Source organism: Heloderma suspectum, chromosome 12 (genome assembly GCF_057233095.1).
Source record: "Heloderma suspectum isolate Gila_16-S chromosome 12, 16-S_ref, whole genome shotgun sequence".
NCBI classification, from domain to species: Eukaryota; Metazoa; Chordata; class Lepidosauria; order Squamata; family Helodermatidae; genus Heloderma; species Heloderma suspectum.
In genome coordinates, this window is record NC_139469.1 from 32245763 (window position 1) to 32262130 (window position 16368).

At 45.7% G+C, this 16368-nt stretch overlaps 2 protein-coding genes across 6 annotated transcripts in view; both read left to right on the plus strand.

Moving 5' to 3' along the window:
• The window catches only part of LOC146336768 (lipase maturation factor 1-like), a 40044-nt gene that overhangs the window by 12649 nt on the left and 11027 nt on the right, over positions 1-16368 (plus strand). Inside the window, exons 2-3 of one of the 3 annotated variants that reach the window (XM_084818941.1) lie at positions 1136-1445; positions 1679-1879. In XM_084818941.1, the coding sequence (XP_084675067.1) occupies positions 1136-1445; positions 1679-1793 (425 nt within the window). In that variant the 3' untranslated portion in view covers positions 1794-1879. Of the gene's footprint in view, positions 1-1135; positions 1446-1678; positions 1880-9718; positions 9839-16368 lie in introns of those variants that run through there. The other 2 variants (XM_084818943.1, XM_084818944.1) reach the window with 2 other exon arrangements.
• The window catches only part of LOC146336770 (lipase maturation factor 1-like), a 294331-nt gene continuing 279098 nt past the window's right edge, over positions 1136-16368 (plus strand). For all 3 annotated transcript variants that reach the window (XR_014785603.1, XM_084818933.1, XM_084818931.1), the window contains exon 1: positions 1136-1457. The gene's annotated coding sequence lies outside the window, so the exon portion shown is untranslated. The remainder of the gene's footprint in view (positions 1458-16368) is intronic.

Genomic DNA, 16368 nt, shown 5'->3' on the forward strand with positions numbered 1-16368 from the left:
GGGTGGGGAAGTCGGAAATCTGGTACGACACATGCAACGTATCGTCTTGCTGCCACTTCCCACACTCCGACTTCCTGCAGCTAGACAGCCAAAATCGGCTGTCTAGCCGCAAATGCAGGGCGGCTGATGCATGGAGGGGATGATCCCCTCCAGGCTTCTCCTGCCCTGCATTGGATAGGCGGTCGCCTCTAAGTTCGGAGGCGGCTGCCTACCCCAGTAGGATCACTCCCTAAGGGTTTCAGCCCTAGTTTTTGCAAGCTACTAATATTTGTGGGCTTATTTGCAAAGCTGTTTTAGTGGGACTTCAGGTTAGCACAGTGATAAGCATCTACTGTACTCTTTCCTGCTTGTGGTATGACAGTAATTGCTCATGTGTCATGAGAAATGAAATAAATAATTTAAGGCTTCAAGGAGCCCTAAGTATCTACCGCAGCTCTGAATGATTCACTGCTCTGGACTTGTCTCCTTCCAATCAGCATTATTTGTGGGTGGGGATACAATTGTAGAGTTGGAAGGGACCTCAAAAGGTCATCTAGGCCAGGACCCTGCCAGTGCAGGAAGTTCGCTGATTTAGCATCCCTGAAAGGTGATCTGTCTCATCTCAGTGTTGCACACGATTGGATCACTCCCAGTACAGACACATAGCAGAATTACCCATTCTCGCTCAGAGTCTCTCTGTTGGGTGTCTGTATGAATCACTGCTCTGGAAAATCGAGGAAAGTTATGTGCGCAGAACACATGGGGCCTGACTCCTGTGGGGGCAGGTGATTCTTATTCTTACAAAAAAAGCCAACCTGTTTTGAGTGTAAGAATGAAGTTTGCCTCCATCTATTAATTCAGAAAAGAGTATGACTCAGGTTTCAAAATTTGGGAGATATTGGATGCCAGCCTGAGCCCCTTGGAAGAAGGGTAGGATACAAATGTAATAAATACATTAAAATGATCAAAAGCCATAAGCAGGAAAAACAACAACCCATCCTGAGCTCAGTGGGATTCTTGGCCTACTTCTGCTTGGCCTTAAACCTTGTGAGGCTCTTTACTTCCACAATAATTGTACTTTGCAAGTCTCATACGTTAAGCTCATGAGTTGATGTGCCTCAAATAACATTCCTTTCCCCATTTTTTTTCCTTGCAGTCGTCGCTTTTTTGGTGGCTTACCATCAAAACAAGGCGCTTATTGGAGAGCAGGGACTCCTGCCTTGCAAGCTGCACTTGGAGAATATCAAACGCTATTTCAAGGGGAAGATAAACTTGGATACCTTAAGCTATGCTCCAACTCTCATCTGGTTTTTGGATTGGTCTAGCATAGACAACGTCCTGGATGGCTTTGCTCTGATTGGCTTGGCAATCTCAGCTTTTGTCCTGGTCACCGGTTCTGCGAACATGATTCTCATGACTGCTTTGTGGACACTCTACCTCTCATTAATTAACGTGGGACAGATCTGGTAAGTTGGTTTGTTTATCTCGCTTATATAGCTTGTTTCTTGTTACTTTGAGGACCCTAAAGGCAGTGAGTACTGACAATGAAATGATAATATAGAAATGATGAAATGTCTAGATAAAGTGCAAGCACCATCAAAAGCAGGGGTGGGCAAAAGGTAATTCTGGATCTACTGGTAGATCTCTGGGTGCGATAGATCAGCAGGGATTTCTAACTCCCAATTTTTTTTAACAATAGCAGCAACAAAATGACTCCTAGCCTAAATAATGCTGCTGAAATGAAGAAAGCTCGGAGTAATCAGGAGTGGATTTCTGTGTGGAAGCAGGACTGTACGGTCAGTACCCAACGGTGATATTCCACAAACTCAAAGAGTGTAGCGGAGCTCTTCTGAATCTTTTTTATGCAAGTGGTTGCCCTTTGCTCTTGAGTAACCAGGTGTGCAAGCAGTTGCACAGCCGGTTGCACAATGGGTGAAAAGCAGTTGCATAACCCAAGCGGAATGAGCAACCGGTGGCCCAGTGGGTCGCACAAGCATGATGAAAAGCTGCTTGTGCAGCAACGCTTCCGCAAACATAACTTTAGTTGGATTCTTCTCGTGCGCATAGTTCAGAACTTAGGTTCTGCTAGTGCGTCATCATTTGCGCTAATGGAATGACACTGTTGGATACAGCCCCATGCTTTGTTTAATTCTGGGACTCAAAATAAGGCTCAGAATTCCATAACTTTAAGTCTCTGTTGTTTGCACCAGGCACCGGTTAGTGTATCTCAGTGTTCTAGTATAAAAAAAGTAGATCCCGCAAGCCTGAAATTTTCCCACACCTGATCAAGAGAGAGAAGGGAATTGCTGTCCCCGGAAAAAGCACAGATGGAAAGGTCTGGGTGTGGTTTTAATAGCATGCCTACAACTAAGTAATCAGAGGACTTCACCATGGCGAGAGGGGATGCTGATTTCCATGCAAGTGTGTATAGCAGCCTACTGCAACCTGGTAACCTCCAGATGTGTTGGACTACAACTTCCAGCATCCCCCAGCCAGGTGATATAGACGATTGTGGTCTTAGGTGGGCTTAATCCTGCCCATTCCTAAAGGTTCAGGGTTAGGGTATAGAATTTTGCGAATTTTCAGACTGTGGCTTGGAAGAGAGCATGAACAACAGCTGGAAAAGTGTGAGTGGGGGGTCATCGTTGATATAATGTAACTGTTGTTGTAGAGCAAGTCCAGTGGTGCTCTGCTCTGAGCTAGATTTAATTTCATTTATTATATTTCTATACCGCCCTATAGCTGTAGCTCTCTCAGGGGTTCAGAGAAATTTAAAAACCCATTAAAATACATTATATAAAGTATAAAACCATTCACATAATAACATAGAACAAATAGTACGCACAAGAACAAAATATACCTAAAACAATTAAAAACATTCAGCCAGAAACAATAAAAAAGACTCCTTAGAATCATAGAATAGTAGGGTTGGAAGGGGCCTACAAGGCCATCGAGTCCAACCCCCTGCTCAGTGCAGGAATCCAAGTCAGAGCATCCCTGACAGATGGCTGTCCAGCCTCGTCTTGAAGGCCTCCAGCGTGGGACAGCCCACCACCTCCCTAGGTAATTGGTTCCATTGTCATATTGCTCTAACAGTCAGGAAGTTTTTCCTGATGTTCAGCCGGAATCTGGCTTCCTGTCACTTGAGCCCATTATTCCGTGTCCTGCACTCTGGGATGATGGAGAAGAGGTCCTGGCCTTCCTCTCTGTGACAACCTTTCAAGTACTCGAAGAGCACTATCAGTCTTCTCTTCTCAAGGCTAAACATGCCCAGTTCTCAGTCTCTCCTCGTAGGGCTCTGTTTCCAGTCCCCTGATCATCCTTGTTGCCCTCCTCTGAACCCTCTCAAGTTTGTCTGCATCCTTCTTAAAGTGTGGTGCCCAGAACTGGACACAGTACTCCAGGTGAGGCCTAACTAGTGCTGAGTAGAGGGAGACTAGTACTTTGGATTTGGAAGCTATGCTTCTATTAATGCAGCCCAAAAGAGCATTTGCCTTTTTTGCAGCCACATCACATTGTTGGCTCATATTTAGCTTGTGATCGACAACAATTCCAAGATCCTTCTCGCTTGTAGTGTTGTTGAGCCACGTATCCCCCATCTTGTAACTGTGCATTTGGTTTCTTTTTCCTAGGGGCAGAACTTGGCATTGATCCCTATTAAATGTCATTCTGTTGTTTTCTGCCCCACGCTCCAGTCTATCAAGATCAGTTTGAATTTTGTTTCTGTCTTCCAAAGTATTAGCTATCTCGCCCAATTTTGTGCTCTCTGCAAATCTGATCAGCATTCCCTGCACCTCCTCCTCCAAGTCATTAATCAAAATGTTGAAGAGCACTGGGCCCAGGACTGAGCCCTGCGGTACCCTGCTCGTTACCTCTCCCCAGTTTGAGAAGGTCCCATTGATCAGCACTCTTTGAGTCCGATTCTGTAGCCAACTGTGGATCCACCGGATCGTTGTTTCATCTAGCCCACTTTGAGCTAGTTTGCTCATCAGGATATCATGGGGCACTTTGTCGAAAGCTTTGCTGAAGTCGAGGTATATGATGTCCACAGCATTCCCACAGTCCACAAGGGAGGTGACTTGATCAAAAAATGAGATCCGATTCGTCTGGCAGGATTTGTTCTTGACAAATCCATGTTGGCTTTGAGTAATCACTGCATTGTTTTCAAGGTGCTTACAGATGGCTTGCTTTATAATCTGCTCCAGAATTTTCCCTGGGATTGATGTCAGACTGATTGGCGTGTAGTTTCCAGGTTCCTCCTTTTCCTCCTTTTTGAAGATAGGGACAACATTAGCCCTCCTCCAGTCATCTGGCACTTCCCCCGTCCTCCATGATTTCTCAAAGAGAATAGACAGTGGTTCTGAGAGTTCTTCTGCCAGTTCCTTTATGACTCTAGGATGCAGTTCATCTGGCCCTGCAGATTTGAACTCATTCAAAGTAATGAGGTGTTCCTTGACCATATATGCCTATCGATCTCAAGCTGCAATCCTGCCCCTTCAGCCTGTACTTCGCCTTTGCCAGGGGGGGTCATAGACCCTCGTTTGGGAGAAGACTGAGCCGAAGTAGAAATTGAGCATTTCTGGCTTTTCTTTGCCATCTGTTATCATTTTGCCATCCTTATTTAATAGCTGAACCACCATTTCTTTCCTCTGCCTTTTGCTATGCATGTAGCTGAAGAAAGCTTTTTTGTTGCTTTTAGCATCTCTCGCTAACCTCAGCTCGTTCTGAGCTTTAGCCTTCCTGACACCATCCCTGCAATTCTGTGCTACCTGCTTATACTCTTCCTTTGTTGCTTGGCCTTCTTTCCACTTCCTATATGTGTCCTTTTTTGTTTTCAGGTCATCTCTTAGCTTTTTGTGAAGCCACATTGGCTTCTTCTGTTGTCTTCCTCCCTTTTTTCTTGTTGGAATTGTTTGTAATTGTGCCTTTAGAATTTCCTTTTTTAAAAACTCCCACCGATCTTGGACTCCTTTTCTCGTTAGAGTTGCTTGCCATGGGACCTTACTGATCATTGTTCTGAGTTTATTAAAATTAGCTTTCCTACAATCCAGGGTACACGTTTGACCACACTCGGCTTTTGCTTCCCTTAGAACCAAGAACTCAAGTATAACATGGTCGCTTTCCCCCAGAGTTCCTGTAACTGCTACTTTACCCACTAGGTCATCTCTTTTGGTTAGGATCAAATCAAGGATAGCCAATCCTCTAGTTCAGAGCTTTCCAAACTTTTCATGTTGGTGACACACTTTTTAGACATGCTTCATTTCGTGACACGGTAATTCAGTTTTACTAGCAAACCGGATGTTAAACTAACCCATTATAAGAGATACAGACACATACATAAATTGTAATAATGAAATGTATGGGGATAGAACATATCTCATGAAAACCTTTCATTTATATTTTAAAAAATATATGATTTGTAAGATAATAACATACATTGTTGTCATTTATGAGTAACAGTATGTAAATAAGTGCAAGAAAATGTGAAAAATAAACAAAATTAACTAAAGTATTTACAATACATATTAGGACACATAGGCCCAGGTAGGAGCTCAGCTGCAAAAACACATGAAGTAGAGAAGCAAAAGTCCAACAAAAATGGTGCAAATATATATGTCTCACTACAAGGGTATATTGCTGTAAATATTTGCAATGCCTATGTCCAGAGTCCAGTTCCCTCACTCTCTGGTGGTATACTGCCGGTGGGTGGTTAATCCACAATTACAGCAGAGTAAAAATAAAAATAAATGGCAGAAATCAAATTATAAGCGCCACATGGTGGGTGGCTTGCTGTTTGCCACATTGGGTTTGGGAGGATGGCCTCCCTTCAGCCAGCAGCAGGTGGGTTGACTGGGTGACAGCCTGCAACTGAGCTTGCCCGGGTGATTGGGAGCACTCTGATTCTGAGGCTTCTGGCCTCCACTGAGCTCCGTTCCGACTGGCCAAGACGGCGGACGGCACGTTTGGTGCAGCCCCAGTCCCAGGCGGCGTTTCCACCCGTGCGCTACTCTGGCCTGGCCACGCAGGAGTGCGGTGCAGAAGTCCGCGAAGGGCGCACTTGAAATCTCACAGGGCCGGGGGCTGGTGCCACTTCTCCGCGCCAGCATCGGCCAAGCTCTGCTCCCAGGGCGGCGCCTCCCCTCCCCTCTCTTCGCCCCGCGCCTCTACCTCGCCGTACTGCTCCAGCACCGCTAATCACGAGCGCCCTACGTCAAGACGCCACATGATCCTAAAGCAGCTAATGTTAAAGCAGCTAAGCCCTAGCTGCTTTAACAGTAGCTGCTTTAGGAAGTTCCGGAGGAGGGGCCAAGGGAAGCAAACGCGAGTCAGGCAGCTCCGCGGTGCTCTTCCGCACGATTTTCTGCATTTCGCGCGACGCACCTACACACTGCCGCCAACACACTAACGTGTCGCGGTACACAGTTTGGAAAGTTCTGCTCTAATTCCTACCTCTACTTTCTGTAGGAGGAAGTTATCCACCACACAAGTCAGGAATTTCCGGGAGGGGCCATGTTTTGCAGAATTTGTCTCCCAACAAATATCGGGGAAACTGAAGTCCCTCATTACTACTGCATCCTGCTTCCTTGAAACACTGGCTATTTGCTTTTCAAAAGTTTCATCCTCATTTTCTCCTTGACTGAGTGGCCAGTAGTAGACTCCGACCACCATGTTCCTTTTATTCTTTGCTGCGTTTATTTTAACCCAGATGCTCTCGATGGGGCTACCAAGCTCCTCCTCCTGTATTTCTGTGCAGAGATATGTATTTTTCACATATGGTGCAACCCCACCTCCCTTTCTGTTCCTCCTTTTCTTTTTGAACTAGTTATGTGCCTGAGAGTAGAGGGCAGTTTTAACCTGGCACTGAAAAGATGACAACGTTGGTGCCAGGTGGGCCTCGTCAGGGAGATTATTCCATAAATGGGGGGGTGTCACCACTGAGAAGGCCCTCTCCCTTTTTGCTGCCCTCCAAGCCTCCCTTGGAGGAGGCTCCCAAAGGAGATCCTTAGATGCAGAGCGTAGCGTACAGGTCGGTTCATGCTGGGAGAGGCGTTCTCTCAGGTACTGTGGTCCCGAGCTGTGTAAGGCTTTATAGGTAAAAAACAGCACTTTGAATTGGGCACGGAAGCATATAAGCAGCCAGTGCGAGCAGGCCAGAATCGGTCTTACATGCTCGCAGATCAGAGGTTTCTCAGAGTTTTTACTTTTACTTCTCAGAGGACTCTTTCAACAGCAGGGAAGCTTGTCTACCATTCCTGATCTTCCCCATTGAGCAGGATGTGGAGAAAGGCCTGAGAATAAAATGCCAGTCTCTAAAACTCATATGTTTGTAGAACAATGGCCTTACTTCCTTAACCTGCCTCTGATGTTTCAAGCATCCTCCATGGGCACAGGGTGGAATTCTCCTGGTTGTTTTGTGTACCAGGAGTAGATTGAAATCTCTCCCAGCTCTCTCCCTTTACTTCCACCTCCCTGGGTTGGGGAAAGGTATCAGTGGCCCTACGTATTCAACGTGCCATGGCCTAAGTGTCAAAGCTGTATCCCTAGAGGTGTGCCCAGGCTCACACAGCTCTCCTTTTTGGAGGATCCCCCTCCTTGGATTCTGCAGGGTTAAAATGGCTATAACTTATTCCCTATGCGCATTTGTCATCTACTGAACATCAGGGGTGATCCTTGCTCCCTGCAGTTAAGCTTGAAGTCTTTGTAAAGATGGCCTGACTTCGATTATTTAATGAGTAAACTGATTTTCTTTTTTATCCTACTTACCTTTCCCCCCCTCATCCCTTATGAATTGAGAGATGGTGGCAAATATAAGGGGCAGGCTGGCCTTGTTAGCCAACCGAAAAAGTAGATTTGCCTGGAGGCTGTCCTCCCCCCAAGGGGTGGTGGTGTGTTGGCCCTGAACTTGTGCCGTGCCTCCAAAAAGCAGCGTGACTTCAGTAGTGATTCCTTGTTTCCCCTCCTCAGGTCCAAGCTTAAAGCTGGGGAGGGGAGTGTGTGCATGTGGGATTTCAGCCGCTGTGCTTCTGAGGCCCTTGGAGTGGCTCCTGAAGCATAGAGCAACTGCTGGGATGATTCCCCCCTTCTAGCTCCAAGCTCTTGAGGGCACGGGGGAGGGGCGGATATCTGTTTCAGGGTGAGCCCCAAATGGGGCTGGGAACTGGTGAAGATTGGCAGGAGTCCGAGGACCACAATTAGCTCACCGTAGTGCTAGGCAGAGTCAGGCAGAATGAAGGGTTTACATAGGCCTGCTGTTAGGTTGGTTTTTCAGCTCCACCCGCCATTGGGGAAACTGCTCCTTCTTATATGGGCCAAGCCCTATTCCTCAGGTGCTGGTTCCAGTGGAACTGGGGAGCTGCCCCCTGCTCCTGGTATGGTAGCCAAGCCGCGTGCCCTGTACTGTGGACCGTTCTGAGGAGGAGTCCTTGGAGGTGGAGAATGGGGGCAGGATGACCTCCAGAGGCCTTACAGGTGAAGCTGTAGGGGGTTCAGAGGAGGGCAACAAAGATGATCAGGGGACTGGAAACAAAGCCCTATGAAGAGAGATGGAAAGAACTGGGCACGTTTAGCCTTGAGAAGAGAAGACTGAGGGGAGATAGGATGGCGCTCTTCAAGTCCTTGAAAGGTTGTCACAGAGAGGAAGGACAGATCTCTTCTTGATCATCCCAAAGTGCAGGACACGGAATCATGGGCTCAAGTGACAGGAAGCCAGATTCCGGCTGAACATCAGGAAAAACTTCCTAACTGTTACAGCAATACGACAATGGAACCAATGACCTAGTGAGGTGGTGGGCTGTCCCATGCTGGAGTCATTCAAGACGAGGCTGGACAGCCATCTGTCAGGGATGCTCTGACTTGGATTCCTGCACTGAGCAGGGGGTTGGACTCGATGGCCTTGTGGGCCCCTTCCAACCCTACTGTTCTATGATTCTATGATTCTAAGCCATCATGGGCTTCAGGAGCTCCTGCGAATGGGAGTCTCCGGTGGGTTGGAGTCATCGTGCACATGATCTTCCCCATCCTCTGTGTCCACAGACTTCTCCTCTGATAGTTGGGGGTCTGACATCCAGGCCATAACCAGCTGGTGCTTGAAATGTCTCAAGAGCACAGCACAGCTGACCCTGCAGGAAGGTGACCATGGAAGTCTTCTAGTGTATGATGGATACAGACAGTAGTTGGACCTGGCTGGGCTATGTGCCTACTATCAGTGTGGCTTTATCCCGAGCCACATTTGGCTGATTTTCCAAGGAGAAGTTCCAGTTTGGTGCTAACACACTGAATTGGGAAGGAAGAGGGACTTCCATGCAGAAGCTTCCAGAAAGATTTTCCTGGCACCCAGTTGGTGCACCTGGACATCCTGCGTTTTTTGTTTTCTAGCATCTGGTGCATGCTGTTGTCAGAGACAAAATCTTGAGTTACATGGGTGGATGGTGTGAGGTTACTGATGGGAAGCCAGTTCAAAGGTAAATACGTGGGTTGTTGTTTTTTTGAAGAGCAATGCAGCTTTCCTTCTCGTCTTTTCTGCCAGCGAGGGCCAATTTATTCTTTTTAAGTCCCTTCTTATTTTAATTTTTAAAGCGTTTATCTATTTATTTTGGGCCAGAGGCTTCAGATACCAGGCTCTGTTGACTTGAGTGCGACTCTTTTTAACTCCAGTCCAGCTGGCTGGAACGCTGTGCGGGAAGAAAGCTTCAGCAAAGGGACTGCCCCCATTTTTAATTTCTAATTTTATTTTTTGCAGCCCAGAGAAGGGGAAGCTGCTGCTACGTGCCCAGTGATGTACCTTAAGTGCCCTTCTCTCTTTGATTTACAGCAAAGTGAGCAAATAGCATTCTTGTTCAGAGACAATGGCATTCACACTTTCTGTGTTCAGGGAACCATTTCGATATTGGTTTGTTTGCAGAGGATATCTCATTGCTTGTTCCCTGAGTGTTGCAGAGGATTCTAGGGAGTGTTCTAGGCTAGGGTGTTTGCTTGGCTCACACAGGGTACTGGACAAGTCTAGTGGGCTTTGCTGTCACTTGGTGTGAACTGAGAGTGTGCTCCATAACATCCCCTTACTCTCCCCTATAGCTGCACATCATTGAGGAAGATCAGGAGTGGTGGGCCAACATTCTTGTCTGTCATCCCTGATCCTCACATTGAGGAACCCCTGATAAGATGCCAACGAACCCCATTGTTCCCTGGGATGCAGTTTGAAAGCCTTTGTTGTACAGGATGACTTGAGTCTGTGGAAGAGGATGTTCAAAGGCCCTTTGCATTTGGAATCCACCATGCAAGTGTAGAGATGTAAAATTTCTGGAAATTTTGAGGCCCTGGAAAAAACTTTTTTGGAAAAATTAGAAATTTTGGAAAAGTTGAAAAATAAGCAATACTTATTTTTTTAGTGCTCTTTACAGATCTAAAGTAATTTTGTTGCTTTGAGACAGCCTTCCCCAACAGGGTGCCCTCCAGATATTTTGGACTTCAGCTCCCATCAGCCCCAGGCAGCATGGACTATGGTCAGGAATGCTGGGCACTCTAGTCCAAAACATCCGGAGGGCACCAATTGGGGAGGGCTGCTTTAGGAACGTAAAGCAGCTTTTTGGTTCCTAAAGTTATTTTATGTATGACTTAGTTTTCTCATAAAATTATCGTTATATTTTCAAACTTTTAAAAGTAAACTCAGTTAGTAAATTTGTAATTGTTGTCTGAATAGATTAGAACTACGTTAAATTATTGCTACAGCATCAGAACCACAGGACTCTATAGAACAAAACCCAAGCTGTCAAGGATGCACATTTACTGTCAAGAATGCTCAGTGGTGACTCTACTCACATGTTGGAGAACTAAGCATAAATGTCTATTTAAGTAAAATATACTTCAGATCAGTAATTTTAATAAGGAATGAAAGAACTAACTATGCTGGGAATCTTACAGAGATGATTAAAATATATTTTTCCCCATGGCGTCATTATTTTCAGACATTTTACATCTCTAGTCTTTCTATAAAAGTGTTATTACATAGTTTTTAGAAACCATTTTTGGGAGAGTAAAGGCTGTGCACCAGTATATAAATACTTTGTCTTGAATTCTAAAAGAAAATATTTCATAATCCAAAGCTGTTCAGTTTTTCAGAAAAAAACAAAAAACAGTCCTTGGAAAAAAAACGGAAAAAACTCGACTCCCCCTGCCCCCAGTTTTCTGGCTTTTTTCCAGGCCTTCACATCTCTAGAAAGGGACAACTTGAGTCTGGTAGAAGAGGATGTTCAAAGGCCCTTTGCATCTGGAATCCACCATGCAAGTGTGTGTCGAAAGTCCAAGGCAGCTAGGGAAGGAGAATCCAACTATTTAGTTACCCATGTATTTAACCACCTGGCCTTTATCTGCCTCTTGCTGTTGCTCATAGCGGGCATACTGCTCCCAGTAGGGCCCAGTGCCTGAGTGCTGGATGCCTTGTTGCCTTACGACATGGAGACATGGTGTATTTGTATACTCCAAGGACAAGAGACTTCTGGGCGAGGAGGATGCCCCATGGCCTTTCTCTCCTCTCCTGGAGGTTTGGAATAGGTAAGAAGCAGCTGGAGCAGGGGTCCATGTTTCTGCTGACAACCCTCGCCATGGGAAGTGTTCCATCATCCTCTGGTGAGGATAACAAGGGGAGCCCCAGTCATCCTGTCTTGTTTGGAGCTGGGGAAGGGGTTATATCTCTTGACCCCTGTACATAGAAACTGGTTCCCTCCCAGCCAGAGCTGTTGGTGCTTGACCAGGGAAGGCCAGTGGCTGGTAGACAACTCCCTGCTGGTCTAACGTAAACAGCACCCCTTTCCCATGGGTCATAGTTGGCCAGCACTTGTGTGCTTGTCCCAGCCTGTCATGAAATCCCATGTGGGGGTCTGGAGGGAATGGGGGCTGGTTTGTCCCCTCCACCGCACTGGTACACATCTTGAGGGGTTCTGCTGGTGATAGACACTCCAGTAACCTCCATGCTGGAGCTGATAACTGAAGTCACTAATAGCGTATGGATGAAACTTCAAGATTAAGTGTGCTTTCTTGTGAACGTATTCTGGAGCCATTGCAAAAACCTTACTTGAACTTAAAATACATTGGAACTTTGTTGTTCAGTCGTTCAGTCGTGTCCGACTCTTCGTGACCCCATGGACCATAGCACGCCAGGCCTTCCTGTCCTGCGCTCTCTCCCGGAGCGTTCCTGATCTTTTTTTGCAGCCGATGCATGCTTATTTCCCAATTAAAATAAGAGGCATGCTTTGTTTTGTAACACAAATGTCTCAGAAGAGCCCATCCCATCTGTTGGGTCTACACGTCACCACTCCTAACTTGCATCCTGCTTAGAAGGAGGCACAATCTTGCATAGGATTGCCTTGTGGGCTGTCCTCCAGGAGCCCCTGCCATCTGAGGTGAAATTGGTGGCCACCAAGAAGAGCACCGTCTTGGAGGTGGAAAGCTCTCCCCAGGGAATTCTGCCTGGCACCTGCTTTGTTTTCCTATTTTATTTCCCCAGGCCTTAAAAACAACGTAAATCCCAGATGAAATTGGTTTGCATGCTGATTTTATCTGCTGTTTTTATTTTGTTGTCAGTTTATATTGTTGAATTTCTTTGCTTTGATTGTATTTTGTTTTGCTTTTTCAGTTTTGCAAAGCCACCCTGCGGGAGGGAAAAAAACATTTTAAAGGGTGGAATGCGAATCCCCGTAAACAATCCCAGAATAGTAACTCTGTGCAGAAATCTACCAGGCAAGTTCCTCCTCTCTCTGAACTGGGGATTCCACTGGTATCTGATTGGAAGGAGACAAGGCCAGAACAGTGGGGCAGAGGTGCATCAGGTAGCCCCCTCTCTGCAGCAGCCCTTAATTCTCCTGTCATGCCATGGTAGTGTGCACTGGACCATAGTTCTGGATTTGCAGCCTCAAGCCTTTCCACTGCTTTGGTCTTCATTAAAACTTCTGGATGCATCCAGTTAAGGCGGAGAAGCGCCGGTGTTTTTTCTTATGGAAAACAATCTGTGATTGGGTTAGGGTTGTTTTAATGAAGCTTGGGGGATTTGCTATCCAAGCCAAGGCCGGAATTAAAACACATCTTGTGGAGAGACGGGTGAGGTTGCTCAGTTGTTTAGGATTGCCAGATACAATTCATGTTCTGGAGCTATACAGTGAGCATAATTTATTTATTTATTTATTTATTTATTATTAAATAATAATATTTATTATGTAGCATAGCTACATTTAAGATACCCAACACAAGTGTTTGCAGGAGTAGCTGTTTTAGATCCATTTGGAAGCAAGAAATAGTCCGTGTGCATGTTTTTGAAAAATAAGGAAAAGATTACAATGAAATGTGAAAAATATTACAAAGCACCAACCCTAATCCATACTTAATTTTGGCTTCTAATTGGTGTCCTCCACCAAGCACCCAGGAACACCACTGGAAATTTTGTAAGGAGCTGGACATAGGGATGGGTGAGAATTTAATTTTAGTTGGTTTTGATAAGTGTATACCAAAATTTGCAAAGTTCTCCATATTTGGGACAAAAAGAACTTGAGAGTTAAAAGACTCAGATGTAGGAGAAACCAAAACTGAAAGGTTCATCCATCCAGGCACAGGACTTTGAGTGCTTAGCTCTTAAAAGTTTGACTTTGAATCCCTGTATATTCAGCTATATTAGTATCGAATTAGGGTTGCCCTCTCTTTTTTATGACAGGCTCCTCATCTGTAACAGCTACATGGCAAGGCAGATACAACAGGGTCCTCCTCTCCATTCTGGGAACAGCTGTGCCTATTGAATTTGGCAGATGGGCAAGAATTTCAGTTCAGTTTGTTTCTGATGAGAATTTACCAACATTTGCAAAGTTCTTCATATTTGGGAGAAAACGAACTTGAGATTTAAGAAAAATTGAATGTGGGGGAAACTCACAGATTCCCCCATTCCTAGCTGGATATAGCGCAGTGGTTCAAATGACCAGCCATGAAGTTCTTGGTTCCCATCTTAGCTCCAACCACCAATTCAGCAGGCGGTCAAGCTCCTTACCCCAATTCAAGGACTCGAATAATGAGTGTGAAATGCTTAGAACACATCAAATGTTCAATTATTAAACACTAAGAATTATTCAAGGTTGCAGTCACAGTTGTTAAACGAAATTGTGCCATCTCCTATCTTTACTCTTCCCCCTTCCCCCCGCCTGCTGGTTGCACACTAGTCCCAGATATTACGTTTCTGTAAGGTGTTGCATATTTATAAGGCAACAGACTGACAGTGTTTAAACCAGAGTGCCAGAGAAGCGTGGGACAAGGAAGTTGTGCACCCTGGAAAGTCGTGGGTAGGGGCACCACTTTCCCATAGTAGTATCCTTGCCATTTTGGTGAGCGCTAGGACTCCGTGCCTCCCTCAAGCCAAGCTGAGTATGCTAATGTGTGAACAGAGAAGGAGAGTACTGCCGTGAATTTGATGAGGGCCAGGTTTAGCCAGTTGGCAGAATCACATAGCAAAAGTTATTCTCCTGTACCACTTCATGTGTCAGCATCTAGAAAACTAGCATATCGGGATGAAACCTGAGTTGAACTTTTCTCCCTGATATGTTAGTGTTCTCCATCTAAGGTAGTCCCTCTCTCCCTCCCCGCAGCTAAGATGTGGCTTTCCCCACGTGTATCCACAAGTCGTACAGTGCAGAGCGAGCGCTTTTCTGATTCTGTAAGTGAAGAGAAGGGAAGGCAAGAAAGAGCACAAACACAGCTTGTTAGTTTAAGGGGAAGATGCTTCTTTGGGCTTTGAGAGGTTTTGGATTCAGTCCCCAGATGAAGGCATATTTTTGTGGAAAGGGAGGCACACTTTTTAAAGAGGGTTAGGGTCCATAGCTGTGCAAGTTTACTAAGGGAGCAATCCTATGGCCGCTAGACAGCGGCTAGGTGGCCATAGGATATCTTGTTTTCCGGGAACCGACCTTGGAGACAGCACAGAACAGCCCCATCCTCCGCGCTTGCAGAAGGAGCACTAAGCGCCAAAAAAGGGCGTTCTAGGAGGTGTTCCAGGGTGCGCAGGGTGGAAATGCCTGCACGACACATCCAATGTGTTGCACAGAAGCCTCCTCCCCCACTCAGCCCTCCCACAGCCAGACAGCCGCAATCGGCTGTCTAGCCAAAAATGCAGGGCAGGAGGAGTGTGGAGGGAACGATCCCCTCCGTGCTTCTCCTGCTCTGCATTGGATAGGTGGTCGCCTCCAAGTTCAGAGGCGGCCGCCTATCTGAAGAGGATTGCGCCCAAAAAAAGGTGGCTTAAAAATCCATATCATCATCATCATCCAAGGTTTAATCACTGGCATCTCCAGCTAAAAGGATCTTGGGCAGGGAAACGCTTGACATCTTGCAGAGTAGTAATAGTACATGGATCCAAGTAGCACATGGATCAGCTGTGTGTGTCGACACGTTGGTCTTGCAAAACCAGCATATTTTAAAGAAGTTTTTGATTCTGCTATTGCCTAATTTAACTTATTCCTTTTTAGTTTGGGCTCTTTGGTGTTTTTGGTCTTGAAGCTGCTTTTAGTCTGGTAATCTTGCAGCCATGATAGATTGTTGTTATTTTCCGTCCTATGGAACTCCCTGCCTTTGGAGGTCAGGGAGGCACCAATACTGGGTTGTTTTCGGCACCTCCTGAAAAGAGGTCTTTTCCAGGAAGCCTTCCTTGGTTGACCAGCCTCGGTTTTATTGGCACTCTATTTTTTAAAGAATACCTTTAATATCATGTTTCACTTTTTATCTTTTGTTCATTTCATCTCTTGTTGTTCCCCACTCTGTTTAGATGTGGAGCAGTATACAAATATTGAAAATAAATAAGTAAATAATTTTTTTATTTTGTGTCTGCTTTTATACTTTGTTAGCTGCTTTGTGTGAATCCATGGGGTGGGGGGAATAGGATATAAATTTTAATACAAATGACTCCTGCGGTTTAACAACAAAATCCGTGCGAGCTGTGGGGGACTGAATCGTATCGGGACTGTGGTACTGTTGAAAGGGAGGGATTAACTCCCCCCCCCCCCGGTGGTTTTTTCATTATTAAAATTCTTCCTCTGAAAGTGCTATTTGCCCTGTGAGGGAAAATTTACTAACCAGGGGGTGGGGGGCAGGACTTCAATCAGGAATGGTGCTGGAGGAAATGGCTAAACCCCCTTTCCTCCCGCTATTGTCCTAATCCAGTTCAGAGCTATATTGATTTTTTTTTTAAGCATGGGAGACTGTAATTGCCCATCTCTTACTTCATGAGTGTGCCCTTTAGCGTGGTCATTTTCAATTTTTTCAGACCCATGCTTAGTACAAATATGTTTTCTAGGACACGCGTCTTCATTTCTTTACTGTATACATATGTGTGTGTCGGCAGTGCAACTGGTGTGTGCCACCTTCAGT